We start from the raw sequence: 14,144 nt of genomic DNA, 5'->3' as shown, positions 1-14,144 counted from the left end.
CGAGCACATATAGGCGATCGGCGGGCTATGGACCCGCTGATCGCCTATATGTGTGACACCCGGTACCGGGTGTGTGCATTGTCGGGTCTTTTCTGCCCGTGCGTGCCCGCTAGGGGGCGCGCGCGAGCAGAAAAAAATTGCCGTCTGGAGACGGCAACCCGCAGATGCAGCAGTGCCGTCCGTCCGTTTTTCTACTACGGGCGGACGGCAAGAGGTTAAAGTTGATTGTTTGTAAGTGTAGGTAAACAGAATAATCATGTGACACATTTCAAGTTTGTCTGATGTCTTTCAGTGTGACAAAAAACTTGCCTTGCTGTGCCTAGATAAAGTCCTGTACATGTATTATATTTAGAGTTGTTTATACAAGAACATTGATATTATCCAACTTACATTTTGAACTGGATTTCCAATGAATTAACTTTATTTTCAACTATGTTATATTTACAGAAACAGCAGCAGGACGTGGTACTGCTCAAGGCAGACTTGTAGCCTCACCACCAACCAAGGGTGCTATGGCGAAATGCTTGGTCCTTCCCCAACATTCCGAGTCCACTATAGAGGAAGCTGCATCACTGCTGCATCCTTTTTTTTTCTTTCAATAAACTTTATTGCACCATGAACAATGCAATACGTGTTACACATGATGCTGTCTGCCAGACCCTGCTCTACCTCATCTAATGTGTTTTGCCCCATAAGGAGCTTAATGACAAATTTAAATTTTCAGTTATACTATATTTAATTATATTTTAGCAGAGCACTTAAAATCAAAGGTTTGTGATTCAGTCTTAAATTGATATTAAAGTCACTCCCCCCCCCCCCCCATGCCACTTTAAGGACCTACCTTAAATTATGCCTCTTGATCTGATCAACATTTTCTTTCCAGTAGTTTTCAGAAAGAGTCCATCCAGCGCTTGTGCCAGTCTCTGATCCATACACATCTCCCCACCCAGCTCTTAGCAAGCTGGGATGCTCTGGCCAGCACTCTGCCCATATCCCGGCAAACTGGATGTCTGGTGTGCAGTGGCTTTCCAGTGTGCAGCGGACAGGGAGCTGTCTGGAGCCCGGGGCACTCCATGGGAGTCCCTGTGCAGCAGGCGGTGTCTGTCCCTATAGGTGTATGTGGGTGTATGTGTGAGTGTATTGCAGCTGATCATGGCTCGGACTGATCACCTTAGTGCTGCTACCTTACATTCTAGGACTTTTAGTGCTCCAAGCTGTGCATGTGACAGTGCAATTCCAGCATTATAGTCAGCTGTGTCTAGGTGTGATATTATGGGGATCAGACGGGCGTTTTCAGTTCATGAACTCTCTGCTTATTCTTTGGTATAGTTCAAAGCTATAAAGATAAATGCAGTGCACTTTGAAAGGGTACTGCCAAACTTGCAGCAGATTAAGTGTGCTTAATGTGCAGTATAATGCTTGGCATGCTCTCCAAGAAAAACCTTCACGGCTCCAAGATCACACTTGGAAAACCAAGGAAGTTTTCACCATGTACATGTTAAAGAAACCTCAGGCCAATACAGATTTTTAACACAGTCACTTCTGCTTTCAAAGACGTAGAGTGTGCATACTCAAAATTCTACAACTATGTGTGACAAGACATATACAGCCAATGTCATCTGCATTGTGCCAGTTACGTTTGATGTACCTGAAATACACGCCACCACACTACATTGAGCAGGTGGCTCTCTATCCTTTGTTCAAGCAGGGCTTGCTAGCCTGTACTATTAACCTACAAGCCAAGTAGAGTGATTGCTAGGATATGTTATGATCATTTAATCATCCATTAAAACTTCTATTTTAGCCAAGGCCAAAACTTCTTCCTAGTTTTGGATAAAGGAGCAAGGGTTAGAACTCTTTTGTGGATGTTGAAAGGAAATTTCCCAAAGTTAGGAAAACCCCAGTTTGACAGTCACTTACTGAAACTGGTGTCCCCATTGAGAGATTCCCCCTATAGTCCTGGTGACAACTGCACATTTTTAGATTTCTCTTCCCGGATAATCATTATTATTATTATTATTAAGTGTCCCTGGTGGTTCTAATGCTTCTGTGAATTTTTACTTGAAACAATTAGCATATATAGCATACCTGAACCCAAAAACTAAAATTGTAAATATTGCCATTTACTAGTTATTAAATGAGGTGGCTGCATTTGTTTTCTTTTTTCAGGCTTTTGATCCTTGCTGATCATTAGACATGTGCACTGCCAAAAAATTCGTTTTGTTTCGTTTTAAATTCGGATTTGTGTTATTTTGTTTTTCGGGATTCGGGTGTGAAAGTAAATTCGGATTCGGAATCCGGATTCGGACGAAATTCGGTAGCGTTCGCACGAACGTTCGTTTCGTTTTCTGTTCTTATTCGTTTCTTATTCGTTTCTTATTCGTTTCTCATTCGTTTCGTTCGTTTGCAGCAAAAGTGACATTTGAGGGGGAAAAAATATTTTTCTCCTTCTCTAATGTCACTTTGCTCCAACGAACGAAACGAAAAAGAAACGAATAAGAAACGAATAAGAACAGAAAACGAAACGAACGTTCGTGCGAACGCTACCGAATTTCGGAAATGGAAATTCGGATTCGTTTGCATTCGTTATGTCTGTAATTCGGAATTCGGATACATCCGAATGTCCGAATTTACGAAAATTCGTCCGAATCTCGATTTGGAACGAAACGAATCGCACATGTCTACTGATCATGTGCATAACACACTTCCTGTCTTTGGGTGGCTTTACTCACTCCTTCACTGTACAGGCGGCAAGCTATCATGACCCAGGCTGTACTTCAAACCTATCCGCATTAATTATCTCCATTGCATGGAGGATTTGGAGATTAGTGGTTTACAGAAGAAAGATGACAAGTGGTTTTTTTCTCAGTTAATCACACAGGAAGTGACATGCACACTGCATTTATGACAAGATCAACAGGTATTTTCTGTGCTTGCTGAAATGTTCTTACCCTGAAAAAAGAAAAGTTATGCAGCCACCACATTTGAGAACTGGTCAGATGCAATATATTACATGTTTATCCTGTATGGATAGGGTGTAGGGACAGGGTTAAGTAGCAAGGGTAGGTGATGCTGGAAGGGTGTGGTTTGGGGTGCCAAACACTTCACACCCAAAAATGCTGTCCTGTATGAAAATGATGTTCCAGCCTAGAAGTATTATTTAATTTCAAGCATTTCTACATCTTTACATATAAACAAACACAAGGAAATTATTCCAAAAAATTATTTTATTTCTTTTATATAAAAAAAACTTAGAAAACATATACACCATTCATTCTTCAAGTTGATCTGAAAGCTGCATGCAGCTTCCCAATATATTCCTCCACGCATACACACACACACATATATAAAAATATAGCCATTTACAATATATTCACATACTTTACAGAATTATTATAAAAAAAGGCACAGAGGGTTTTTATGCAGAGACTGTTGAAAATGTACAAGGCATTTTCTTTGTGCACTTCAATATCTACAACTTCACCCTCCCATAACCCCTCAGTTTTGCACTTGCTCCCATTAAAAAAATTTAAAATATCAAAAGTTTTTTTGCTGTGCAGAAAAGGTAAAAGGCTTCGTTTCTCAAGGCACGATTCCTTTAAGTCAGAACTTCTGAATTTGTCCTCATCATTTGGGTTTGGTCATGTGCATTGAAGCAAAGTCTTATAAATGTTCATTGTCATAGCAAAAACAGTGAAAATATAAAACAATTGTGACTGAAAAGGCACCTGAGATCCTGAATAATTAATGAATAACTATTAAGGCACTGTGAAAGAAAATACTATCCGGCTGAAATGGCTTAGGCAAGAATTTGATTTTTGACTCTGTATGCATGCTCTGAAACGTCATATAAATCTGATGTTTATAGGCCTTTTGCTTCAATGTTGAAAGGTGCTGTCCGTCTTTCAGAATTTCAAATCCATGGTAAAAACCAATTTGGCTTGATTCTTTGGCATCCGCAGAGGTAAAATACCTTAGGATTGTCCCCAGGCTGTGTAGAAGGAACCCTGAATTAGCTTGTCAAGTCCGGACTGATGTGTCAGTGCGCACTCATGTGTAGACTGCTGAGTGTCAGTGTGCTACACAGCAGCCAGACTCCTCGTGCTTGTGCAGTAGAGACATTCTGGAAAAAGTTTTGGAACAACTTTTGCATTGATATTTCTTCACATCTGAATGGGTTTGCAAATGGGCTCTTAAGTTCGACCTGTCTGCGAAAGCTCTATTGCAATGTGGGCATGAGAAGGGCTTTTCTCCTGAAAGGAAGGAAACAGATACTGTATTTAAAAAAAGCTTCTTAGTAAATAAAATGTATCCTTTCTTAGCAAGGTCTGTGATGTTCTCAATAAAGGAAGACACTGGAAATCACTTGCTAGCTACAAACTGACTTATTTGATATGTTAGAGGTGAAAGCAACAGTGATTTGCAAAGTGCAATAAACTATATGAAGCAGACTTTACTATTATCAGTTCAGAGCTCTTAATACAATTCTAGATGGTTGCTGATGAGATAATGTGATTGCTGGACTTTGCTCAGTCTTTGCCTTATTAAATATGCACTACATTATGTTTGGAATCCTTTATAAAACAGAACTGTATAGGTCATGCTCATTGGGAACCTGACTTAGTAAATAGTGTGCAGCATCCTATGGCAACCATAAATCATCAGATTAGACTGTCATACAATTTGCTAAGACCAACAGAGCGTCCTCAAACATGTTACAACTGTTGCAAATCACATGCTGCTACTTTAGGTACAGTTCAAAGTTTACTGTGTACAGTGCTTGCAGGAATACTGGATGCACTGCAGGGATACCAGATGTACTTAAGCTGTTAGACTTAAGTGCATACCACACAATGAGACTGATTTATAAATATGGAGCAAATATGGACAGTCATTCATGGCCAGTAAGACTTCAGATGTCATTAACTGACTGGTTGCTCTGAGTAACAGTCCAGCTTTCATTGATCAACCCCAACGGCTATTATTGCTAAATTGATCAGTACATGAACTCTTTAAAACCTTACACAATAACAAACTACATTGACTATATGCTGCCCCAGCTAAGTCTTAACATTGCATACCACAGTTGCTAATGAACAATGCCTGTAGCATGTTACCTGTGTGAGTTCTGATGTGTCCTTGCAACAACCAGGGTCTGGAGAAAGCCTTTCCACAAATCTTGCACACACAGGGTAATGTGTGGGTCCTGATGTGCATCTTTAGTGCTCCCAGGCTCACATACTCCTTTTCACAGTATTTACAGCTGAATGATTTCCTAGATTGAGCATCGCAGTGCAGTTGCTTGTGCTTGGCCAGCCCAGAGAATGTGGAGTATGTCTTACTGCATAAGCTGCACTGAAACTTTTCCACTTCTATGGCATGGGGGTCAGAAAGTTTGGACTGGATCCTCTCCTCCTCATCGCTGATGGGGCTCTCGGAGCCGCTGTGGTCTTTGGATGAGCCATCCGATTGGGGAGGAGGACTGACACGTCCCAGAGATGAAGGATATCCTGACAGGGGTGACAGGTCACTGGGCAGGGGAGGAGGAAGCAGGCTAGTCCACACTGTGATAGGGCTGTAGGCAACTGTGCTGAGGATGTCTGCTTGGGGGATCACTGACACCGGGTATCTTTCATACAGGAATGGAGAGATGATCACTGGAGATACAGACCACATAAAACAAGAATAAGTATGTACAATAAAAACTAAGTAATAATAAGTCATAAAACACATGATGCTCAATTCACAAAGCTAACACAATAGGACAGGTATCTATGTTTTTTAAAAAAAATAGTGACATCTGTGGTTGAGTCCAATGTCATTTTTACAGATTACAGTTACATGGCTGAAAATTGAGTGCCTTGGGCTGGTGTTAAAGTTTGTGAATTGAGCCTATAATCATCAAAACATAAATCAAGTCACACAGGGCTTATTTAATATACATTAACACTCAGCTGTGTGCTAACACTACATAACAGTCTTGCTCAATCTTATCCAGGGTTTTGGGGAACTCTGGGGTTCCTACAGAGGCTGTTAAGGGTCCCTTGAGCAATGAGGGTCTTAGGGTTTTATTGAACCATAGGGTTCCTCCAGAGATTGCTTAAGGGCCCCTTGAGCAATGACGGTCTCAATCTCTGCCAGGGTTTTGTTGAACTCTAGGGTTCCTGCATAGGTTGCTGGGAGCTCCTTGAGTAATGAGGGTCTCAATGTCAGCCAGGGTTTTGTGGAACTCTGGGGTTCCTCCAGAGTTTGCAGGAGGTTCCTTGAGTAATGAGGGTCTCAATGTCAGCCAGAGTTTTGTGGAACTCCAGGCTTCCTCCAGAGGTTGCTAGGGGTTCATTAAACAAAGAGCAATTTCAGCCTCTCAGATAGGTAACCTTTGCTCTTGCTCTTTTAAACTATCTGTAAAAGGGCATTCTTCCTACTGACCACCAATATAAGGAGCATTCTTCCCACTGACCATCACCAAAATGTATCGTAAGCAGTAGGTCTAAAAATTATTAGGAGGGGTTCCCTGAAACTAGAAAGCTATATAAAGGATGCCTACTTGTTAAAAAGTTTGAGAAAAGCTGCTATACAAGTTAATTCGGTAAGTGAGGAACTGGAAAAAAGTTTTCCGATCAGAGGAATTCTATGTATGAATGAGTTGTAGAAGAGCACAGACAAGGTGTTCAGCAGCGGCAGGGTTAATCCAGTTACCTGTGTGGTTGTCCAGCTCTCCATAGTTGGGCTTTTTGGAGGAGTTGAAGTGTTTCTTGACCAGGAAGGATCGTGGCATCTTCAGCCCTGAGCTGGCTAGTCCCCAGATGTGCTTTGCTTGGGCGGAAAGTAACGGTTTGCACGAGGAGCTCTGCCTATAGCATTGTCTGAGTCCATACACTGGAGTGAAGGGGCACTGCTCAGGCTTCTTGAAAAGTGCTGTAAATAGCTACTAGTCAAGTGCAGGAGGGGAGGGACATCGCCGACTCCTCCAATCGTTTCCTAAAGGGCTGAGAGCCAGTTCACACATCCAGCGTGCTTTCTTGGGAGGGTTTTTTGGGTGAAGGATCCAATCGTTTGGATAGGAGAAGCTGTCTCATATTTCAGATCCTCCCAGGGGGACAGCTATGGAGAGAGGAAGACTCGGCTTGTTTCATCAGATTGTCAGATAACTTGCTGTCTGCTCTGACACTGCACGGGGGAATGAACATCGCTCCCACCTCTATGGGCGCAATGCCTCCCATCCAGTGCAATATAATGTGATAGACAGGCATGGCTAATGAAGGTATAAGATTCTAATATATACGCCTGACTTCCTATCCGAGCAGTTTCTATTGACACAGCGCTGTATAGTTCTGATGTGTATAGTTACAATATAACTGTATTTGTAAACATATTCAGATACGAGAAATGGTTTTGATACATTGTAAGTGAAAATAATCTAACATTCCAATGAGCAGGGGTATGTATTAAGGACCCATTCACACCACATCGCTGCATTAATGGCACGCTTCCGTGCCATGAACGCACGCAACCACACAACGCACATACTATGCGGTACATTGCAGGAAGTGCGTTGTGTTGCCATTCACTCCAAGTGCACAGCTCCGGCCACAATGCGCCTGACTGCGCTGCAACATATCGTGTCACAATATATTTTGTTGCGATGCAGTGCGGCTAAATAACATAGTGCATGCACAACATGCAACGCATCTACCCAGATGATTTGCATTGCCCTTCATGTGAAAGGCACCCGAAGCACAGCTCTGGCCGCAATGCGCCCGACCATGCTGCAAGAAGCTGTACTGCAATATCGCGTGTTGCGTTTCAGCTTAAAAAAAGTAGTGCATGCACTACTACGTGTACTGAAGTACCATGCATTGCGTTGCAGCTAAAAAAGTAATTTATGCACTAACTTTTTTTATCTGCAATGCAATGCACGGTATGGCCACAGTCGAGTGCCCATTGGCCAGAGGTGCACTTGGGGTGCCAGTCACATGAATGGCAACGCAACAAACCTCCTGCACTGTAATGCACGATACGTAGCAAGCATAATTGCACAGAATTGTGATTAATGCAACACTATGGGGTGAATGGGCCCTAATTCTCCACTCCTGGCAGGAGAAGAAATTTCCTCTTGCAGTTCTTCACCCCACACGCTGCAATGGTTCACACCTGAGCAGAAGCGACCACCCATAAGTGTTGATGTGTGTTTTTTCATGCGTTATGGCAGCCCATTCATTACAAAGGGCTTCTCTGCGTACCCTAATTGCTGCTTTTTTCTCTCCAAAGTACATCACACCAAAACGCATGGCACTTTGTTACCATGCATTCTGATTTCACGCATGTGCAATGTCAAGGTTCATTGGGGTGCCATTAAAAATGAAGGTAGGTGCACTGCAGGGGACATATGTACTTTGCATGCATTCCACCAGCGCACAGATGTGATTGGGGCTATAAGCTCATTAAGCCTAGGGGTAAAATAATACGCTGCAATACTTTACCTTACCTTATACCTTGCACTTGCGGGCACATTACATCTGTGTGACTGGTCCATGCATTTAGGTTATTTAAACACATGTGAAATTTTCTGGGAAGTATAAAAAAAGTTTATGCTCTAGATCAAGTTCTCCTGCATTTAGATGCACCTGCCTATGCATGGGTGTAGCCTTGTTTACATGCGGTAAGACTTTTTGAATGCACAGAATTATATTTTTTTCAAAACACAGCCAAACTGATTGCACCTAAACGTAGGAACACATGCAGTTTGAATGATGCTATTCAAAAATGATTACATGTGTTTATATGTGTTTGAAATGTCCTTTAAATCAGTATTTCTCCATCTGGGCATCACAGGTTCTGCGCACAGCTGCCCATAAAAACAAATGTCTGTATGCAGAAGTTTGTTCTGGTGCTTCCGTAAACACATGCATGCACATGGACGTACAACCCAGAACACAGACTGAAAATATGTTCATGTGCATGTTTACACAAGCACTGGTCTATATCTTGCCATTGATTTCTGTGGGCAGCTGTACACAGTAACTGTTGGGTCTATTCACTAAGCTGCTGAGGGCAGCCGAGTGAACAACCGACCCCAAATGAAGTGAGCCGAACGCTGTCCGGCTATTCACTTCAGGCTAGTACTGCAGATTTCATACGTATATTGGCTGAAATCAGCAGTACATCGGGTGGCTTACTGTGGCTTCGGGTCGGCCGACCATGCTGAGCATGGTCGGCCGACCAGAAGTGCAGAAGGAGTCCGACTGAGTCGATCCAACATCTGGATCGGCTGAGCCGAACCTCCGGCAGGCTTCTCACTGCTGTTCGGGCTATTCTTAAAGATGCCGAACAGCAGTGAGTGAATAGCGGAATGCCGGAATAGCGGCATTCGGCTCGGCTGTTCTGCTCGGTCCCTCAGAGGCACCGAGCAGAACAGAAAAAGAGTGAAAAAAGTAAAAAAAAGTAAATAGAAAACGATTGTGCGGAGCTAGCAGTGACAGCTAGCTCCGCCCAATAGTTTCCTATTGTCCGGCGGCTCTGCTGCTGTAAAAGAAAAAAGAAAAAAAAACTCTCCCGGGCGCTCTGGGAGCCTCCCGCTCCAAGCCGCCCAGGAGAGAAGCACTGATGGGTCTTTTTTTCTTTATTCTTAAACGATCGATGTCAGAATAGAAAAGAAAAAAAAGAATTTCCCATTGAAAAGCATTGGGACATTAGTATTGGCTATTTCAATTTGCAATAGCCAATAGTAAATGATGCATATGCGTTCGGCTTGGCTGAGCCGCTCGGCCATGATCGGGAGCTGTACGGGCTATTGTGAATAGCCCGTACAGCACCCCTTCGGTTCTACTGAACCGAAGGGGTCCTGGGGCCGAAGCTAGCCGAAGGATCGGCCGAAGCTACGGCCAGATCCTTCGGCAGCTTCGTGAATAGACCCCTTAGGCCTGGTTCACACCTGAGCGTTTTTATGTGCAGATCTATGCGCGCGAAAACACATTTTGATTCAAGCCAATGGCAACTGTTCACACTTTACCGTTGCATTGCACATAGAAACATGTCCATCGTTCAAAAAGATGCAGGAGCTTTTTTGATTCTGATCCTGCATGGTTTTGGTTCCATAGACTTGTATTGAAATTGCGCATGTACATCTGCAATGCACGTTTTTGCACTTTTTTTTTTGCGATAACCATGCAGTTTACCCAGCATGGAGAGAGGACATCCCCCTGTCACACAGCACACTGGGGTGAGGATGGAGGACTCAACACTGAACCACATGTCTACTGAGAACTTCATTAGACTGGTCCAGGCCCAGGTCTGCCTTTATGATCAGAGTCATGCAAACTACAAGAGCAAGGGCAGTCGCAGGAGTGGCTGGTGGACCATTGGGGCACAAATATGGAGCAACGGGGATGGTTTTCCCCATCAATTAAAGGTGCCAAAGGTAATGTGTGTTGGTCAATTCTTGTTTCATGTATTTCTTGTTTATTGCAGAGTTTGTTGTAATATTGCAGCATTTTTTCCCTTTTGCATGCATGTTTTCCTAGCATAGGGCTTGACATCATCAGACCTGCAACTGTTATCCCAGCATCCATGGGACTACGGTTGCCATGGCATGCTGAGTAGAGGGATCAATACTCAACAATGCAACACTGTCTTGTAAGAACCACTCACCTCAAAAACAGGAAACAGGAACTTAGGTCATGGCTGTTAGTGCCTCTCATTGGACGCCTGTACATCTCTATGCAGGGAGAAACGCGTGTAATGCAAATTTTTAAAAGCAAAAATGCACAAAATCATGCAAAAACTGCAAACACCTAGGTGTGGACCTAGCCTTACAGTCATCATGTTTCTGAACAGCTGGCCAAAACTTTCTCAGCTCAGCATCCATGAACTTCCTGTCTAGTACAAGATCACAAGGGACAGAGCATTCTACTAGCTTGGAGAAGGGAAGAGGGAGGAGGCGTGGGGGTAGGGGAATGGCTTGCCTTGATGTGCCTGTATGTTTATGGAACAGTAGAAAGGTATCATGGCACACTCACAAGCCCGCATGTAAAACAACTTGTCTCACCACCAAGGTTAATAACAGAGGTTTGGATACACGTCTTCTGCAGAAAATGTGAAAGCCGCACAGCCGCGCCAAGGCACCTCTTATAGTGCGGTCCTAACTCTAAACTATGAGAGTCTCCATCTTAGAGCACAGGGGGGCAGAAGATTTCGAATTGGGTGCAGGTTTGTCAGGAGGAAGCCCAACCTCCTTAAAGGCACAGAAACACACAAGGGATCCCGCACATCCAAATGGCAGCTGAGAACCCCCATGCGTCACTGCACCAAATCGGTCAAGCAAAACAAATGACAAACGCACTCAGCAATTCGTCACCGGCTATACAGTAAGGTGCACACAAAATGGGCTTTAAACATGAAATGTGTGTCCCTGTGCCTTTAAGGAGGTTGGGCTTCCTCCTGACAAGCCTGCACCCAATTTAAAAACCTGTTAAAAAAGTTTAATATCACCTTACGCCTAGGGATAATCTATGTTACACTGTTAACATTCTGCCATCCCTTGGCCTTGTATTAAGCTATATATTTGTATTTTCCACACTATGGCTAAGTGCTTGGCACTCTTTCCCTGCAGTAATGGGGTTCTTGGTTCAGTTTCCACATGAGTCCCTGTCTGTGTAGAGTTTGCATGTTGTCCACTTGTTTGTTTCAGTGCTTTCATTTCTCCCCCGTGTGTTTGTATGACTCCAGTATGATCCTTATACTCCATCGCAGACCTAGACTGACATATATGTTTCATTATACTCTGTGCAATGCTGTGTGATATAGCAATATTTATGTAAGCACAAGAAGTAATAAATAGACCATTACTTAATCACGCTATAAGATTTTAGTTTTTGCTACTACTGTCCAAATTCCTTTAGTTCAAGTACACCTTCTACTGCCAAGAGAAAGCATTCCATGTCAGGGCTGCCCTTCAAGGCCATTTCCAGTCTCTCAATACCTAACTGATCCGCAGTGATTTGCTGAAAGAAGAGCGAACGCAGGTAAGCTTCAGAAAGACCACCCCAGCCTTTTCTGCGACAGGTGTTAGAATAGAAACATGAAAGGAAACACTCCAGCAATCTGTCAGGACTTGTTCAGGTATAGTTTACTGTCAGGCTGCATAACTTCTTAATCTGGGAAAAAAAAAAACCAAAGCAAGTGCAAAAGAAAAATGTGATCCATTTTCATAGGTGAACTCATGCGACTGCTGTTGCAATTACCGGATTTTTACCAAGTAGGCTGGAAGTGATACTCTTAATGCATTGTTTGTGCTTCTTGATCCAGTGTAGCTCACCTCGAAGAGAAGAATAAAAGCTTATTAAAGTGTGGCAGAGCATTTGTAATTACTGAGGTGTCTAAACTGTCATGTAACGTGTTAAAAGGGTTATCACTTCCACCGATTCTTTTTTGAATGGTAGTAAGGGTAAGTTAAAAGAGAAACACTTCCTAATTCAAAGGAGGTTTGTCACAGCACAGAATGGCTTCTTCTTTCTACCGAAATAGGCTGCAGAGTCTCAAGGTATCAATTCACAAACAACAACAATTATATTTTCCAGTTTTCGTGCAATTAATTTGTTCCCTGGAATGCATTTTTTTTATATACAGCAATTCGATTCTGCATTGTGGGACAGTGTAAAATAATTACTGGTGATCATGCTACTCTGAGGAAGTCTAGGGTCAGAACTTGAAGTGAAGATACCGAGATTAAATAAAAATGGTGTATTAATTGTTATATTTTTGAACATGTTATAAGTAAATTAAATAAGAACTCCAGGGAAAATTATTATTAACCCTTGCAGTGGGGCTACCCCCCTGCACTGCAAGGGTTAATGGCTCATTTTGTTCTAGAGAGAAAAATAAATAAGTTATACTCACCTGATCCTGCGAGTTGGCTTGTTCTTAGACCGGGCCCTGGAGCCTATCTCCTCCTCCGCTGCAGCAGTCTAAGGTCCTGTAAATCATTACATCCTATACACTGTGAATAGGATGTGAGGACGCTGAGGGATCGGCCATTGCTGGAGTGCAGCAGGAGACTGGCTGGAGGGAGCACTGTCACAGCCCACCATCTCTGAAGATTGAGTGAATATACTGTATCTTTGTTATTTTCCTCCATAGACCAAAACCAGCACCTAATCTTTGCTGTGTGAGGATAGGCCCACTGCAATGGTTAATAATAATTTCCCCCGGAGTTCTGCTTTAAAATCACTGTGCCATCTATTTGTGTAAAATAAGTGATCATCATTGGACCATTAGCAGGATAACATGGATAAAATAGGGGAGTGGGCATTAATGTGGCAGATGAGGTTTAATGTCGATAAATGCAAAGTAATGCACTTTGGAATTAAAAATAAACAAATGGGTTATATAATTATGGGGGTGGCGCTAGGGATGTCAGAAATGGAGAAGGATTTGGGGGTCATTGTAGACCACAAACTGAAAGGTAGTTTGCAGTGCCAGGCTGCTGTAAACAAAGCTAGCAGGGTTTTGTCCTGCATCAAAAAGGGTATCTATTGCAGGGACGAGTCTATAATTTTGCCACTTTATAGATCATTGGTTCGACCTCATCTGGAGTACGCGGTCCAGTTCTGGTCACCAGTACTAAGAAAAGATGTCCTTGAGTTGGAAAAAGTCCAGCGGAGGGCAACCAAACTAATTATTGGTATGGAGGACCAGAGCTACGAGACGAGGCTACTAAATTTAAACATGTTCACATTGGAGGTGAGGAGATTAAGGGGGGATATGATCTCCATGTACAAAATGTTCAATGGTGATAGCAACATTGGCGATAAACTATTTAAAATTAACTCCGTTACAAAAACTAGAGGCCACCACCTAAAATTGGTGGAAAAAAAATTCCACCACAAGGGGCGAAAGGGGTTCTTCACAGTTAGAGCGGTTAGGGTCTGGAACTCACTGCCACAGGCAGTGATTTCAGCAAAAAACGTGGAATTGTTCAAGAAACTTTTGGATGATTTTTTAAGGGACCGTAATATAGAGGGGTACAGGTACTCCTAGAATGAGATCCTAATAGGTTGGACTTGATGGACTAATGTCTTTATTCAACCTCAAATACTATGTAACTATGTAACTATGTAACCAAAGCAGCATGCAGGGGGTTATTG

General features: G+C 42.8%; 1 protein-coding gene across 1 annotated transcript; it reads right to left on the bottom strand.

Moving 5' to 3' along the window:
* Window positions 1-3,421: 3,421 nt before the first annotated feature.
* Window positions 3,422-6,834, bottom strand: SNAI2 (snail family transcriptional repressor 2). The gene is made up of 4 exons (XM_018567878.1): window positions 6,818-6,834; window positions 6,700-6,786; window positions 5,118-5,657; window positions 3,422-4,253 (listed from the first exon to the last, which is right to left on the bottom strand). The coding sequence occupies exons 2-4, from the start codon at window positions 6,776-6,778 to the stop codon at window positions 4,072-4,074; spliced, it is 801 nt and encodes a 266-aa protein (XP_018423380.1). The 5' UTR covers window positions 6,779-6,786; window positions 6,818-6,834; the 3' UTR covers window positions 3,422-4,071.
* Between the last annotated feature and the right edge of the window lie 7,310 nt (window positions 6,835-14,144).

Source organism: Nanorana parkeri, unplaced genomic scaffold, assembly GCF_000935625.1.
Source record: "Nanorana parkeri isolate BGI_ZX_2015 unplaced genomic scaffold, ASM93562v1 scaffold1108, whole genome shotgun sequence".
NCBI lineage: Eukaryota > Metazoa > Chordata > Amphibia > Anura > Dicroglossidae > Nanorana > Nanorana parkeri.
This window is presented reverse-complemented; position numbering and strand designations above follow the sequence as displayed.

What these genes read in the sequence shown, in the direction of transcription:
- SNAI2 (XM_018567878.1), bottom strand. Translation starts at nt 6,778, where the DNA reads ATGCCACGATCCTTCCTGGTCAAGAAACACTTCAACTCCTCCAAAAAG. An exon ending in AGAGCTGGACAACCACACAG is followed by an intron (nt 5,658 to 6,699) that starts GTAACTGGATTA and finishes CTGTATCTCCAG; the next exon opens with TGATCATCTCTCCATTCCTG. An exon ending in ACACATCAGAACTCACACAG is followed by an intron (nt 4,254 to 5,117) that starts GTAACATGCTAC and finishes CCTTCCTTTCAG; the next exon opens with GAGAAAAGCCCTTCTCATGC.